General features: G+C 39.4%; 1 protein-coding gene across 1 annotated transcript; it reads left to right on the forward strand.

The window, feature by feature from the left end:
- Nucleotides 1–286: 286 nt before the first annotated feature.
- LOC306982821 (uncharacterized protein) lies at nucleotides 287–7,647 on the forward strand (the record flags this gene model as incomplete). The annotated part of the gene is made up of 3 exons (XM_079583270.1): nucleotides 287–359; nucleotides 2,227–3,742; nucleotides 7,190–7,647. The coding sequence occupies exons 2-3, from the start codon at nucleotides 2,236–2,238 to the stop codon at nucleotides 7,645–7,647; spliced, it is 1,965 nt and encodes a 654-aa protein (XP_079439396.1). The 5' UTR covers nucleotides 287–359; nucleotides 2,227–2,235.
- Between the last annotated feature and the right edge of the window lie 9,877 nt (nucleotides 7,648–17,524).

Consider the following 17,524-nt stretch of genomic DNA (forward strand, 5'->3'; position numbering starts at 1 on the left):
TCCGGGTACTCCGGTTTCCCCTACCACTAAAAACATGTACAATAGGTGAATCCTCCAGCCAGGTGATTCTGACCATCAGCCTGTCTCATGGAGACGGGTCCCCGGGCGCGGCACTGCCGTCGACCCCTGCTCCTGACGGGGTCGCCCCAGCGGCATCGAAGGATGGGTTAAATGCAGAGACACATTTCCCTACAGGACAATAAAATATACAAAACAAAAACAACAAATGCATCTGTTCAATTGAAAATGGGGGTGAGCATCAGGCTTATGAAGTGTGTGTCTCCCCAGGACAGACTCCTGACAGAAGCTGCACCAGCTCAAGCTCAAGTGGATGAAGATTTGTGAAGCTCAAAGTATCGGTGAGTCTGAAGTTTGTCACAAAAATCTAAAATATGTTTAATTCCAACTCTTGACTCCGTTGATGTACAGGAAATGATTTACCTCAGCCTTACCTCAGCCTTATCTCAGCCTTATCTCAGCCTTACGTGCAGTCCCTGTGTACGTTCTGGCTCTCCTGCCCTGAAGATTACAGTGAGCAATAAAAACCCATGAAAGAAACAGACTGACACACAATAACCTGGAAAATGCCCTGCGCCTGAAAGTCACATCATTAACGCCAGACTTCAAAAAGATTGTGGAAGAGGGAAAATTTCAGTATTCCACTGTAAAGTTTAATAGCCATACAACTCTATTAATTGTAATTCAGAATCCATTACTAATTGTAATTATTTAATGTTTTTTAGGGTCCCAGTTCATCCTGCAACTATTGCGTGTTGTTTTTCATCTATATCACCAATACCAATGCGTCGTCACGATTTCAGCGAGTGCTTTTATATTGTTCAGCTTTCGTTTAATTGTACTTTTCAAGAAAAAAAAGTTCATCCTCCTTTGCCCCTTTATGTTAATTATCAGCGCATTTGGCGAGGATTTTATTGCAGTTTAATTTAACACTAAGCGCAATTAGGTGTTGGGTAGCCTACTATGAAAAGCATCTTCATTTTTATTTCACTTTTTCCTAATTTCTCTATTGTAACTACTTTTACAGTACTATTTTTGTGGTAAAATTGTGCGGATTGAGGAGATCTCTTTCCAAAAATATTGTAACTTCAAACAAGATGCAGTGTGATTGATGCAAATTGTCAAAGAACTCTGCAAGCAAGATGAGTTTCCCTCACTGTCTCCATGTGCCCATCACTGTGTTTCAACCCTTTCTGAGTGACAAAATGTTGCATGGGCCGGCAGGTGTTGCATAAGTGACCTGCTGTTTATGCACAGCGTGAGAAGCGCTGTCGTGCCTGGATGAAGTAAAGTATAAGGGTTGGGACGAACCACAATTTAACCTAGAAGTTAGGCTGCTTAGAGTTACAATGCAACAGTGGAATGGTGTTGTGCCAGACACAAGCAAAGATCCGGGCAAAACATTTGCAGATAAAGAGCAATTGAGTCTCTTAGGCTTAGGCCAAAATTGTCCCCCAGGATGGATGTTGCCGACCACTGCCATAGAGCCAACCTCTACAGCAGCTAATAACACAATGACAACTAACAATATTATTCCAACACACACACATGTGACCAGAGGAAAGAAGAACACACACACTGTCAGTAGTGCCACAATGACTACGTTATATTTTCCATAACCTGCGCAGACGGTTTACGACCCAAAACAAATCCAACCCACTGAACACACCATGCTCGCTACAGCACAACAATGGCTTCATGACAGAGCAAACAGACACGATGGTACAGCAAACAAACTTTCTCTCACCCGTCTGAAGTAACCTTTGCTTCTGTTCAGCAAACTGCTATGCAAATCCACACTACATCCTTCTGTTTTAAAGCACGCTCTGAAGGCGAGTTGGCTCTGGAAACGTAGTGGCCAGCAGGGGGCACTGTGCGTTCTTACAGTTAGGACATCATCAGTCGCACTGGAAAAGTTAGCCTGGAAAAGTTCACTGGTTTCACGCTGAAAAACAAACTTCTATAGTTATATAGTCATGAGCCACACATGCACAATGACACGCCCCAACGGCGTGCGCTATTTCTCCTCGATGGCTAACGAGCATCACCGTCCTGATGTCTGGAACAGTTGTGAAACACGATACCGCCTTGTGTTTGTATCATTAGTTTTGTTTGTTCTGTAAAACACTGATGAAAACACAGGTCAGGTCAGTGCCTCCTAACATCTGCTATGTCTGTTATTGATCATAGTTTTTCCTTCTCCTCTAGGAAAAGAAAATGGCGTCAGATTTACAGAAGTACATTCAGGACCACAGTAAGATCAGCAGTGGTCCTCCTGCTCGTTACCGTCTGCCTCTGCACAGACTCAATCTGGACAAAAAGGATGATGAAACATCTGAACTCAGAAAATTTACTCTGGGAGAACAAAGTTCTAGACACCAGAATAAGACCGTCCTCCTGGTGGGGGCCACAGGTTCAGGGAAGTCCACTCTCATCAACGCCCTGGTCAACTTTGTGATGGGGGTGAAGTTTAAATATGAAGTTTGGTTTGAGATCATTGAAGATGAGAAGAACAGGCCTCAGACAGAAAGTCAAACCACTGCTGTGTCTGTTTATGAAGTGTTTGGGTTCGAGGGGAAAACTGTTCCTTATTCTCTGACCATCATCGACACTCCAGGATACGGAGACACCAGAGGAATAGAAAATGATGATATTGTAACGAAACTTCTCCAGGACCTGTTCTCTATCTCTGGAGGAGTGGAGACCATCGATGCAGTGGGTTTGGTGCTGAAGGCCACAGAGAACAGACTGGACGAGAGAATGGCCTATATCTTTAACTCAGTCACTTCTATGTTTGGGAGAGACATGGAGCAGAACATCGTGGCCTTGATGACTCACTCAGATGGAACAGAGCCCACAGACGCTCTTCAAGCTTTAGATGAAGCAAAGATTAAATGTGCCAGAGACAAAAACGAACCAGTTTATTTCCTCTTCAACAACTGTCAAAAGAAAAAGATTGAAAACAAGAAAACTGAAAGAGCCTCAAAATTTGCTTTTGAAACCTCCGAGGATGGAATGAAAGACTTCACAGAGTTTCTAGAACAACGTCCTCCTCAGTCCCTGAAGACGACAGTGGAGGTGATTAAGGAGAGAATCCGCCTGACGGCCTGTATCCAGAACCTGGAGGAAAGAGTCCTAACAATAGAAATAAAGCAAATTGTAATGAACGAAAACAAAGACGAACTGACAAAATATGAAGAAGAGATAAAGAAGAGCAAGGACTTTACTGTGAATGACAACGAGGTCTACAGAGATACAGAAAAAATTGAGAGTGGTCGAGCTACCACTTGTAATAACTGTAAAGAGAACTGTCATTACCCAGGATGCACCTGGGCCTGGGATCCATCCTGGTGTGAGGTCATGAAAGATGGAAGATGCACCTCCTGCTCCGGAAAATGTCCAGTGAAAGATCATGTGAAAGAGAATTGGATATATGTGGACAAAATCAGAACCGTGCCAACGACCTATAAAGAAATGAAGGACAAATATAAGAATCTGGAGAAGGAAATGGCCAAACTGAAACAACAGAAAAAACAGGATCTGGACAAGGCCTTTCAGCACATTGAGAAGCTGGACCAGATTTCCCTCAACGTGGACTCAGTTTTTACTTATGTCCATCTGGAGTTTCTGATGGAGAAGATGAAGGAGATCGGAGACACAGAGAAGGTCCAAAAACTGGAGAAAATTAAAGATCAGATTGAAGAGAAGAACAAGGCTGCAGCCAGTTACTTTACAAAATGCATCGACTTTCTGAAAAACAAAAAAGAACAGGCTAAACATATTTTCGGAAAAGTAACACAATATTTTAGTAACACAGGTTCACAGGTGTGAAGAAAACCACAAACCACTTTTCTGTATTTTAGGAAAAAATACAGAAAAGTATTTTCATTCAATGTAATTCTAGACATGGAGATAAAAGTTTGGCTTTGAAAAAGAAAGATTAAAATAATTCCTAATTTCCTGATTATCTGCTCTAAGCAGCCACTGATTAAAACCTTTGTCTTTGAGCATAATTATCTCTGTACATTGTTCCTTTAATAATGATATATAATATATATATGTAGCACTTCATGCCTTGTGTGTATTAACTGATGCTCAGTAACTGATGCAACATGTGATTTACATTACTTTACATTAGAGTCTTAAAGGTCCTATATCCTGCAAAATCGACTTTTTGGAGCTTTTAGCCATGTTGTTATGCTATTTCCTTATCAAAAACACCCCCAGAGTGGTTTGTGGCTTCATTCACGCAGCTCTCAGTAATCTTCCTGAATCCTGCTCTCTGAGGCTCCGCCCTCCTGCTCTCTGAGGCTCCGCCCTCCTGCTCTCTGAGGCTCCGCCCTCTCCTGGTGAACGACTGAGTGTTCAGTTGTGTCGTCACAGCGGAACGGAAGTGCTCGACGTCTGTAATGTAATGTCTTAATTCTATGCTTACGGACGGATTTTAATTTGTAAAACAGCGTTTTCATTATTTCTGTCGTAAGAGAGATGAAAGAGGAAAATAAATAAAAAGGATGTGCCCGAGGTGCTTCCAGGTCAGCTGTGGCCAAAACAAACACGTCCCTGAGCGTCTGAACAGATCAGTCATGTTTGTGCTGCAGCTGAAGATGGAGCTCGTTATAACTGGACACACCTGTTCTTTATTCTTACCTAACGATCATGTCACGGAGAAAAAGAAGCGCGTTTGGCTACGAGGACGAGGAGTTTGTTCAACCTTTTTCAGGAAGAGGCCACTTGAAGTTGTTTTTTTCTCCAGGATTCAGCGACTTTCACCAAAATATTGTTTTTCTGTGACTGTCACTGATGGATGTTTGGTGAACCTTCACCAGAACTAAAGTGGATTAACTTTTATAACCAACACGAGTCCCACAATGTAAACAGCGATGGAGCAGAGGGTGAGTCAATCCAAACGCGGGTTAGCTTGTGTGTTAGCATATTAGCATGTGTGTTAGCATATTAGCTTGTGTGTTAGCATATTAGCATGTGTGTTAGCCATTTATCAAGCTGTGTTGCAGATGTCAACTCCGTATAACTGCATCGTGAAGCAATTTCACTTATTGCTGTTTATTTATATTACGGTAAAGTATGTGCGGGGAGAGGGGGCGGAGTTAACTGAATCGAAGCGTTGTGTCTTCTGGGTTTGAAAAATACCTCCAGAAAACACTTATATTTATCACAAAAGTTAGTGCTCAATAGTGGTAGAGGTACAATATATCATATACATGCCTATACTTAACTTTGGAATGGCTGAAATAGCATGATATAGATCCTTTCAGTGTTGTTTTAGCGACACCTGTGGGTCACATGACGTTATTAAAGCTGCCACAGTTAAGGTTCTGTATTTGTAATCCACACTTATATATTCATGATTATTATGTTCCTTATATCACTGTAATCATTCTGTATATTATGCAGTCATTGTAAACGCCTGTTTAACTGTTTAAGCTGTCAGTGCTGTTGATTCAGAGCTTTAAATAAAATTCACAAAATCATAAAGTGGTGTTTTTATTAACGACTTACAAGCAAACAGTGTGTGTGTGGTTTCCTGTTAGTTTTATAATAGAAATGGTATTAAAAATGTTGTATGATTAATGTCCTTAATGTTCACAAGTTAAAGGCCCTACACCTGATTTCTTTATATAAATCAGGTATAAAGATTTATACCTGATTTATTTATTTATAATTATAAATACTTATAATTTCATGAGTAAATTATAAGTATTTGTGAGAAAGACTCTGAACACATGATTAGAAAACATTACATTAATTTAATAAAATCTCAGGTCAGTTTTCCAGCATTTCCTTTGACCCTGAAAACAGACCTTAAAGTTAAGTTAAGTTAAGTTAAGTTAAGTTAAATGAGCCGAGTTACATTTTAATTCCGCCGCTTCCTTTAGCTTTAACAATAACATGTGAAGTTATGTTTATTGGAGGCGTATATATGCAAGGCAAAAGCACTGGATTTAGAGGCGTTTTGATTTAAAAAGAGGAACAAGGCAGGGAGACCCTCTTTCACTACATGTTTTTGCTCCGAGTTTTCAGCCTTTGATGGAAAAAATAAGGTGGTTTAAGATTTGATTTTATTGATCTTACAGTGGAGGAATAACGTGTTATAGTCGCTCCTCAAACACTGAAAGTAGCAGAAAGTTACTAAAAAGAAAACTATGTTAAATGAGCGAGTAATAACGATGGAATAAAAGTATCTCATAAACAGGGAGCAATAACTTCAGGACAATAAATGAACTAATAAATGTGGTTATGGTTTTGGAGGATGGAGGACATTCTTTCTCCAGCAGATTAGAGTTATTAACAATTTTGTTATTTTTATTTTATGTTTTGAATAAAATTAAAATCATTTTATAAATTGTACATGTGTTTTAAAACTTAACTTTATAGAGAAACTAAATAAAACATGTACAGTGGGGCAAAAAAGTATTTAGTCGGCCACCAATTGTGCAAGTTCCCCCACTTAAAATAATGACAGAGGTCTGTAATTTTCATCATAGGTTCACTTCAACTGTGAGAGACAGAATGTGAAAAACAAAACATCCAGGAATTCACATTGTAGGATTTTAAAGAATTTATTTGTAAATTATGGTGGAAAATAAGTATTTGGTCAATAACACAAATTCAACTCAATACTTTGTAATATAACCTTTGTTGGCAATAACAGGTCAAACATTACTATAGGTCTGCACCAGGTTTGCACACACAGTAGCTGGTGTTTTGGCCCATTCCTCCTGCAGATCTTCTCCAGAGCAGTGATGTTTTGGGGCTGTCGCCGAGCAACACGGACTTTCAACTCCCTCCACAGGTTTTCTATGGGGTTGAGGTCTGGAGACTGGCTAGGCCACTCCAGGACTTTCAAATGCTTCTTGCGGAGCCACTTGGTGTGAAAAAATCAACTGTGGGAGCAATTATCAGAAAATGGAAGACATACAAGACCACTGACAATCTCCCTCGATCTGGGGCTCCACGCAAGATCTCATCCCGTGGGGTCACAATGATCATGAGAACGGTGAGCAGCAATCCCAGAACCACACGGGGGGGCCTGGTGAATGACCTGGTGAAGGACCTGGTGAATGACCTGGTGAATGACCTGGTGAATGACCTGCAGAGAGCTGGGACCAAAGTAACAAAGGTGACCATCAGTAACACACTACAACGACAGGGAATCCCAGACGTGTCCCCCTGCTTAAGCCAGTGCATGTCCAGGCCCGTCTGAAGTTTGCCACAGAGCACATGGATGATACAGCAGAGGATTGGGAGAATGTCATGTGGTCAGATCAAACCAAAGTAGAACTGTTTGGTATAAACTCAACTCGTCGTGTTTGGAGGAAGAAGAATGCTGAGCTGCATCCCAAGAACACCAGACCTACTGTGAAGCATGGGGGTGGAAACATCGTGCTTTGGGGCTGGTTTTCTGCTAAGGGGACAGGACGACTGATCCGTGTTAAGGAAAGAATGAATGGGGCCATGTATCGTGAGAACCTCCTTCCATCAGTGAGAGCTTTGAAGATGAAACGTGGCTGGGTCTTCCAGCATGACAAAGATCCCAAACACACCGCCCGGGCAACGAAGGACTGGCTCCGTAAGAACCGCCCGGGCAACGAAGGACTGGCTCCGTAAGAACCGCCCGGGCAACGAAGGACTGGCTCCGTAAGAAGCATTTGAAGGTCCTGGAGTGGCCTAGCCAGTCTCCAGACCTCAACCCCATAGAAAACCTGTGGAGGGAGGTGAAAGTCCGTGTTGCTCGGCGACAGCCCCAAAACATCACTGCTCTGGAGAAGATCTGCAGGAGGAATGGGCCAAAACACCAGCTACTGTGTGTGCAAACCTGGTACAGACCTATAGTAATCGTCTGACCTCTGTTATTGCCAACAAAGGTTATATTACAAAGGATTGAGTTGAATTTTTGTTATTGACCAAATACTTATTTTTCACCATAATTTACAAATAAATTCTTTAAAAATCCTACAATGTGAATTCCTGGATTTGTTTTTCACATTCTGTCTCTCACAGTTGAAGTGAACCTATGATGACAATTACAGACCTCTGTCATTATTTTAAGTGGGAGAACTTGCACAATTGGTGGCTGACTAAATACTTTTTTGCCCCACTGTAAATAGATTCAAACTTTTAAAATACTGTAAATTCTCTAATATAGACCGGGGCCTTTATTTACTCAAGGGCATGGTTCCAGAGGAGAAGAACAGGCCTCAGACAGAAACTCAGACGACCGCAGTGACTGTTTATCAAGTGTTTGGGTTCGAAGGGAAAACTGTTCCTTATTCTCTGACCATCATCGACACTCCAGGATACGGAGACACCAGAGGAATAGAACATGATGATGTTGTCACAAAGAAACTCCAGGACAGACTGGACGAGAGAATGACCATAGCCATAGTAACCACCATGGAGTTATCAGCCGCCCTCCTCCTCAGTTTTAAATGATGGCTTTTTGGATGTTGCTATTGAGGAGCTTCTTCCCTCGCTGTGCAAACTGTCGCTGTTTTCATATGATTATTCCCCTCTCTCTGCAGAGTGGACTTGTTTCTGCGTCTGGGGTTGGTGATAGTCAGTCAGATGATTTGTTTTTTTCCTTGTCATTAGCTAAGGTGGGAAAACGTTACACTTTAACCCTTTCACAATAAAGTTGTTTGTTTTTATTGTCCATGATCTGCCTCCTCCAGAAAACAGTGTTTGTGATGCAAGGACAGAGCACTTCCACCAGAGGGAGCCACACTACAGGGAGACGCTGCAGGCGAACTGGGAAAACATTAAAGGTGAAACTTCTGCTGTAGATCAGTGACATAAATATAAGGGGAAATGTATTTGCGAGTTTGAGTCAGTTCATGTTTTCATATGCGCTGTATGAAGTTTTATTTACATAGAGAAGTACAAACAAAAACAACTGCCTTTAAAAAAGTCACGAAAAATGACAGATCGTCTAAGTTCAGGTGAGAAGCTTGACGTAGAAACTAAACGGCGTTTTTTTTTTTCTTCCCCTTTTTTTTTTATTTTACAAACGTAGAAAAGTCACAGTATTTTCTCCCGAGTCGGAGGAGAGTTTTTGTCACATTTTTGTTGAATTTTTGTCACTTTTTGTTGTTTTTGTCACATTTTTGTCACATTTTTGTCACATTTTTATAGAATTTTTGTCACTTTTTGTTTTTTTTTCCACATTTTTGTTGAATTTTTGTTGAATTTTTGTTGAATTTTTGTTGATTTTTTGTCACATTTTTGTCACTTTTTGTCACATTTTTGTTGAATTTTTGTCACATTTTTGTCACTTTTTGTTGAATTTTTGTCACTTTTTGTTGAATTTTTGTTGAATTTTTGTTGAATTTTTGTCACATTTTTGTTGAATTTTTGTCACATTTTTGTCACATTTTTGTCACATTTTTGTCACATTTTCGTCACATTTTTATTGAATTTTTGTCACTTTTTTGTCACATTTTTATTGAATTTTTGTCACATTTTTGTTGAATTTTTGTCACTTTTTTGTCACTTTTTGTTGTTTTTGTCACATTTTTGTTGAATTTTTGTCACATTTTTGTTGAATTTTTGTCACATTTTTGTTAAATTTTTGTCACATTTTTGTCGAATTTTTGTCACATTTTTGTTGATTTTTTGTCACTTTTTGTTGTTTTTTTCACTTTTTTGTTGAATTTTTGTCAATTTTTTGTCAAATTTTTGTCAAATTTTTGTAGAATTTTTGTAGAATTTTTGTTGAATTTTTGTTGAATTTTTGTTGAATTTTTGTCACATTTTTATCTCATTTTTGTCACATTTTTGTTGAATTTTTGTCACATTTTTGTCACATTTTTGTCACATTTTTGACGTAGCACTGAAATAATAATAATAAAATCCGCCTGAGCTCGGTCTCAAACACGTCCCACATGAATAAAGACAGTTGTGCAGTTGTTTTATTACAAACAGCTTTATTCGTCTCTAAATGAAGAAGATATTTCCAGATTTTACAAACGCCTCCCACCCTTTCCTCTGAATGCTACGTCTGATGCACTACTTCACGCCACGTGGTTAAAAAGCGCTCACGAACACAGACACCGAATGTAAAAATAGACTTTCCGGGAGAACGAGGCTTTTCCAGCGTTTTTCATATAAAATCCCCCTGAACGTGACGTGAAGCTTCCCTTTTGTTTTTCTAAAGAGGTAAATATACGTTTTTTCCAAAATAAAAGCCACATTTACAGAGAAGAAAGACACGAGACGTTTCAAAATAAGATGAACCTCATTCAAGTCCAAATAAATATGACACAGATATAAATAACTATATATTAATATTTCAGGATTATATTAAACAATCTGAGACTTTTTTTAAACCCGCGACGTCCGTTTGTCCTGGAGAAAAGACTCATGCGCTCCGTGAACAGCAGGTGGCGCTTTCAATACTTCAGTACTTTATGCAAATACTTCAGTACTTTATGCAAATACTTGTTACTGGAGTAAAGTCTGACCAGGAGTAGGTGGAAAAAAACCTCTTCCTGTTTGGCGCTTACACAATAAAACCTCAAATTCGTAGTGTTTTCACAATAAAAGCTTCGTATTTGTGGCTTTTTCAAAGTAAGTGTGTTCACATTAAAAGTTGGGCTTAATGAATAATCCTAAATAATACAAATGTTGGTGTTTCCAAAGTAAAATCGGTGTTTTCAATGTAAAAGCCTTTAATGTGCAGTACTTTTTTTAATAAAAGCATTTTAAGGTGAGGTGTTTTCAAAATAAAAGCTTCGTATTTGTGGCGTTTTCGAAAGTAAAAGTCTCAAATGACTATTATATTCATCTTAAAAGTCGGGCTTCCAAAATAAATCATTTAACAAAAGCTTTTAATGTGTGTTTTTTCAAAATAAAAGCCCAAAATTTGTGGCATATTCAAAATAAAAGCATCAAATCACTATTATATTCACATTGAAAGTTGGGCTTCCAAATTAAAAAGCTTCAGATGTGTAGGGTTTTCAAAATAAGATCACTGTTTTCAATATAAAAGCCTTTAATGTGCAGTACTTTCATCATAACATTAGTGTTTTTATTCAACAAAAGCTTTTAATGTGTGGTGTTTTGGAAATAAAATCCCTAAATTTGTGGTGTTTTCAAAATAAAAGCCCAAAATTTGTGGTGTTTTCGAAATAAAATCCCCAAATTTGTAGTGTTTTCAAATTAAAAGCCCAAAATGTGTGGTGTTTTCAAAGTAAGAGCCTGAAATCACTATTATATTCACATTAAAAGTGGGGTTTACGAAATAAAAGCCCAAAATGTGTAGGGTTTTCAAAATAAGGTAGCTGTTTTCAATATAAAAGCCTTTAATGTGCAAAACTTTCAAAATAAAAGTAGTGTTTTTTTAATATAAGCTTTTTATGTGTGATGTTTTCACAATAAAAGCCCAAAATTTGTGGTGTTTTCAAAGTAAGAGCCTCAAATCACTATTATATTCACATTAAAAGTGGGGTTTACGAAATAAAAGCCAAACATGTGTGGCACTTTCAAAATAAAAGCCTCAAATTTGTAGTTGTAAATAAGATCGCTGTTTTCAATATAAAAGCCTTTCATGTGCAAAACTTTCAAAATAAAAGTAGTTTTTTTTTAATACAAGCTTTACATGTGTGTTGTTTTCAAAATAAAAGCCTTTTTTTTTTACATTGTAAGTGCTGAGATCAGGTCAGCTTCCTCAGTGAGCGCCCCCTGCTGTTCGGAGGATCACATGACCTCACGGGTTCAGGTCGGCTTCCTCAGTGAGCGCCCCCTGCTGTTCGGAGGATCACATGACCTCACGGGCACAGGTCGGCTTCCTCAGTGAGCGCCCCCTGCTGTCCGGAGGACCACATGACCTCACGGGTTCAGGTCGGCTTCCTCAGTGAGCGCCCCCTGCTGTTCGGAGGACCACATGACCTCCCGGGTTCAGGTCGGCTTCCTCAGTGAGCGCCCCCTGCTGTTCGGAGGATCACATGACCTCACGGGTTCAGGTCGGCTTCCTCAGTGAGCGCCCCCTGCTGTCCGGAGGATCACATGACCTCACGGGTTCAGGTCGGCTTCCTCAGTGAGCGCCCCCTGCTGTCCGGAGGACCACATGACCTCACGGGTTTAAACCTAACTCTGGAATTTGGCTAAACCGTAACGTAAAAGGCGGCGAATGAGGCGCCGCTAAAAGAACCTCGTCACGGTAGAAACTAAACGGCGTTTTTTTTTTTTTCTTCCCCTTTTTTTTTTTTTACAAACGTAGAAAAGTCACAGTATTTTCTCCCGAGTCGGAGGAGAGTTTGGCAACAACGCGACGACTTCGAGGACAGAGTTTTTTTCACCGCGGCGTCGGCCACAGGAGGGACAGGAGGGAGTCGACCAATCAGGGCGCTGAGTCGAGAGCTCCAAACCAATGACCACACGGCCCTGGATTCACCTGTAAATGTCCCTTAAAATCGTATTAAAGGGACGGTTCAGTATTTTTGACACAGGACCTCATTTCCTGCTTATCCAGAGAGTTGTTGATTTATGGAAATATGTTTTTTAAATTCATGCAGTTCTTATGTTTGAAAGGTTTAGTGGTGCTAGGCTAGTGCTAGGCTAGTGCTAGGCTAGGCTAGTGCTAGGCTAGTGCTAGGCTAGTGCTAGGCTGGTGCTAGGCTAGTGCTAGGCTAGTGCTAGGCTAGTGCATGTCTATGGTGAGTTTTTGTCATTTTTTAAAAAGTTTTTGTCACATCTTTTTGTTGTTTTTGTTACATCTTCGTTGAATTTTTGCCACTTTTTTGTTGAATTTTTGTCACATTTTTGTTAAATTTTTGTCACATTTTTGTCACATTTTTGTCACTTTTTGTTGAATTTTTGTCACATTTTTGATGAATTTTTGTCACATTTTTGATGAATTTTTGTCACATTTTTGTTGAATTTTTGTCAAATTTTTGTCACATTTTTGACAATTTAAAAATGTAGTGAAGTAAAAAGTATTCATCATAAAATGTACTAAAGTAAAGTAAAAGTACCTATACGTTGTACTTTTTACTTGCACTGCATTCAATGATTCAAAATAAACTGTTTAGAAACATGTTAACTTGATTATAAAATGTTTTTCTTCCCTAAAGTAGCGTAATAAGCAATAACTTTAAACAATGGGGGCCCCCGACTTGTTTATGTGTCAACTTTGGGGTCCCAGACAAAAAAGTTTGGGAACCCATGAGTTTATTTTGAATCATTGAATGAATGAAGGCTGGTTTACACACACAAAAAAAGTACTCATTTTACTTTTGGTTTCGCCTTGAAATCATTCGGGGACCCCCACCCAAGGCCCCGCGACCTCCCGAGGGGTCCCGACCCCCACTTTGGGATCCACTGTTATTATAGTTATAGCGTTATAGTATTATAGTTATAAGTGATTTGCCTCAGGTGCTCTGTGGAGCGGGTCACACTGTTTTTAATGCAGGCTAGCTGATACCATAGACATGCACTAGCCTAGCACTAGCCTAGCACTAGCCTAGCACTAGCCTAATCAGAAACACTGGATAACAAGGAAATGAGGCCCTATGTCAAAAATCCTGAACTATCCCTTTAAGTATGTTGATGAAGTCTTTAGTGCAGTACATGTCTATGTCTATGTAGAAGTAAATGTATATGTCTATGTCTATGTAGAAGTAAATGTATGTCTATGTCTATGTAGAAGTAAATGTCTATGTCTATGTAGAAGTAAATGTATATGTCTATGTCTATGTAGAAGTAAATGTATGTCTATGTCTATGTACTGTATATGTATATGTATATGTCTCTGTCTATGTCTATGTATATGTATAAGTATATGTCTCTGTCTATGTCTATGTATATGTATAAGTATATTGCAGTACTGTATGTGCAAGATCTTCCACAAACGTGTGACATGTTTAAAATGAGGAAATAATGACTGGTCCCTTTAGAGACAAACCCAGGGTCATGTGTCCCAGACCACGGATCGGTTTGGAGAGAAACACTCAGAGAACCCGAGTCACAACGTAACCCCGATGTTTACAGGCCGCCAGACTGAACCAGCAGGACACGGGTATGTGTGTATATATATATATATATATATATATAATATCCAGATCATGATTCTTCACACGTTTTTCATCACCGTCTATTTCACTTGTGTTAATTTAAAAAAGTTTTTCGGTTTTTGGCACTCAATGTGTTAAAGCAGTACTAAGTAACTCTTCCCCCTAGAGGCCATAAGCGCAACTGCAGGTGTCGTAGAAAGTTACGATCTTATTAATTGTCTTGGAGAGTAAATACTACACTGACAGGAAAGACAAAGGGACAGAGGGACAATGGAAATATTTGTTTTTCACTCAAACCTGGCTGTAAATACTGTTTAAAGTGACGTTTTTAATGTGTGTTTTTTTTCAAAATAAAAGCCCAAAATTTTAGGTGTTTTCAAAATAAAAGCCCAAAATTTGTGGTGTTTTCAAAATAAAAGCCCAAAATTTGTGGTGTTTTCAAAATAAAAGCCCAAAATTTGTGGTGTTTTCAAAATAAAAGCCCAAAATTTGTGGTGTTTTCAAAATAAAAGCCCAAAATGTGCGGTGTTTTCAAAGTAAGAGCCTGAAATCACTATTATATTCACATTAAAAGTGGGGTTTACGAAATAAAAGCCCAAAATGTGTAGGGTTTTCAAAATAAGGTCGCTGTTTTCAATATAAAAGCCTTTAATGTGCAAAACTTTCAAAATAAAAGTGTTTTTTTTAGCTTGCAGTTAGCTTTGCCCGTTAGCCTGTTAGCTTCTTCTTCTTGATTCTATTAGTGTGTATTGGTGGCTCCGGTCCGGTGGCAGTCAAGTTTTCTGTCCAGAGACACCAGGGGGCGATGAAAGACCCTCCAATCATCCCATAAACACTTGTATTACCCCCACAGGGACTACGGGGAGGATTTATTAAGGTAAATAAGTTACTTAGTACTGCTTTAAGGATGAGGGAAACTGTTTAGTAAATTCACTTATTGTTTAGTTTTTGGGTTCACGGCTCAATAATCGATATTGTAAAAAAACCCGTGAGTGAAACGTTCCTGTCCAGCCTGTAAAGTTTGTCCCGTCCTGCGCCTCGCGGAGCGGAATCGGCCCAAAAGCTGTAAATCTGTGGAAAAACGTCAGACACAAAATGGCGGCGAGACTTTGGTGAACGAAAAACCAAAAAAAGCTGCGGCAGCACAAAATGGCGGCTACAATGGCGGAGGCGGGCGGAGCTCCGTCGGCTACACAAGAGGACGAGTCCGGGCGCCGGGCGAGGTCGCGAGGTCGCGGTAAACGTGAGCGACCCAACCTCCCCCCCCCCCCGCGCGGCGCCGGGCGAGGTACGGGTCACAGTAAACGGAGTGAACTCAGCGGAGAGTCACGGAAGAAGCTACCGATAATAAATACCACCAAGAGGAGTCCGGTCAGCGCTAACGCCCGCTAACGCCCGCTAGCGCCCCTGCTCGGGAAGGTCCGGAGGGCGGGGGCGGGGGCGGGGGCGGCGTCTCTGTCCGGCGCCGGATCCTCTCCGTCGTCATAAATATCTTTTCGTGGTGAAACCGGAGAAAGGCAAAAAAAAGGGAATCCCGGGCTCAGAGAGAGAGAGTTTTTCTTTACAAATCCGTGGATAAAAAGTGGCCACTTGCGGTCGAAGAACAGGCGGAATCCGTTAGGTCCAGAGAGGGGGGGCGGGGCGTGGGGGAGGAGGGGGCGGGGCGTGGGGGAGGAGGGGGCGGGGCTGGAACAAACTCTGCAGGAGCTAAAGGCATAACAATTGTCGAAGTTTCTGTTTTGTTTCTGGACATGTCCTTTTCTCTCCTTAAACTGTTAACCCCCGCCTGAACCGAGCACAGTTTGTCCAGTTTGGCTTTACCCAAATCTAAAAGTTTCATGAAAAAAACTACTGACAAAATAATTAAAAAATGTATGAAAACGAGGATGAAAATGCAACGAAAAAGTGACAAAAACTTTTGACAAAAACTTTTGACAATAATTTGACGAGAATGTGACGAAATTGTGTCAAAAAAGGGACAAAAATTATGAAAAAATGGAAGAAAATCAGACAAAAATTTACTAAAAAGTGGAAAAAAAATCTGAAAATCTGACAAAAAAGTGACAAAAAATATACAAAAAATTGACTAAAAAGTGAAATTTTTTAATGAAAATCTGACAAAAAAGTGACGAAAATTGCACGAAAAAGTGACAAAAACTTTTGACAATAATTTGACAAAAATGTGACGAAATTGTGTCAAAAAATGGATAATTTTTTTTTGAAAAAATGACAAAAAATTGATGAAATTGACTAAAAAGTGAAAAAAAATAATCTGAAAATCTGACAAAAAAGTGAATTTTTTTTTAATGAAAATTCGACAAAAATCTGACAAAAAATGTACTAAAAATTGACTAAAAAGTGTTTTTTTTTTAATGAAAACCTGACAAAATAAAAATAAAAAACAAAAAAAATAATTTGACAAAAAATGGACAAAAATCAAATAAAATTAACTTAAAAGTGACAAAAAATTTGTGAAAATTCGACAAAAATATGACAAAAAATTTACTAAAAACTGACTAAAAAGTGAAAAAAAAATGAGGAAAATCTGATAAAAAAAGTGACGAAAATTGTACGAAAAAGTGACAAAAAGTTTATGAAAATTTGACAAAAATCTGACAAAAAAAAGAGACGAAATTTTAACAAGAATCGGACAAAAAAAGCAATGAAAAGAAATGTCAAAAAATTGTCAACAACGCAACAAAAACGTCGGGAAAAAGATCAGTGAGTTTTGTATTTTATCTTTTTGCTCTACCCTATACCCTGCTAACGATACCCTCTGCACCGTTAGCATCATGGTTTGCCACCGTTAGCATCATGGTTAGCCACCGTTAGCATCATGGTTAGCGTTCTCTGTTATTCCTGTATTCATGGGCTGTGGAGCCACTCTACCTCTCCATGTCTGTCAACATATTCGTAATAGCACCCTTTTCCAAAAGTAGCCTATATATGACTTTGTCCTCCAATTCCCTCAGGGTTTCTACAGTAACATCTGATTAAAGTATGTTCCTGTGTTGTCGACATGACGAGGCCTGAAGATCCAGAGAGAGTTTGGCGTCACCTCGAAACTCTTTGTTTTTATCCTCTTTCGAAAGTAGCATGTTTGTCATTTTGGACGACTGAATCTGAAATTGTTGCCATGTTGTCCCTGTAAAATCGCAGGACTGCAACAGTGGAATGTGCTGATGTTTCAGATAAAGGTAGTGGACATGACGTGGAGGAAAGATCCAGAGAGAGTTTGGCTTCACCTCGAAACTCTTTGTTTTTATCCTCTTTTGAAAGTAGCATGTTTGGCGTTTTGGCCAGTTCTCACCATCACCTTCCATTTCCTAAAGCAGCGTTCATGGCGTTTTATCCTCCAATTATCTCAGGATTCCTACAGTAAAATCTGATTTTATTTTTAATTCTCAGGTCGTGGATGTGACGAGGAATAATAATCCAGAAACAGTTTAGGGTCAACTTGAAACACTTTGTTATTA

This window comes from Gobius niger, assembly GCF_951799975.1.
Source record: "Gobius niger genome assembly, contig: SCAFFOLD_145, whole genome shotgun sequence".
NCBI lineage: Eukaryota > Metazoa > Chordata > Actinopteri > Gobiiformes > Gobiidae > Gobius > Gobius niger.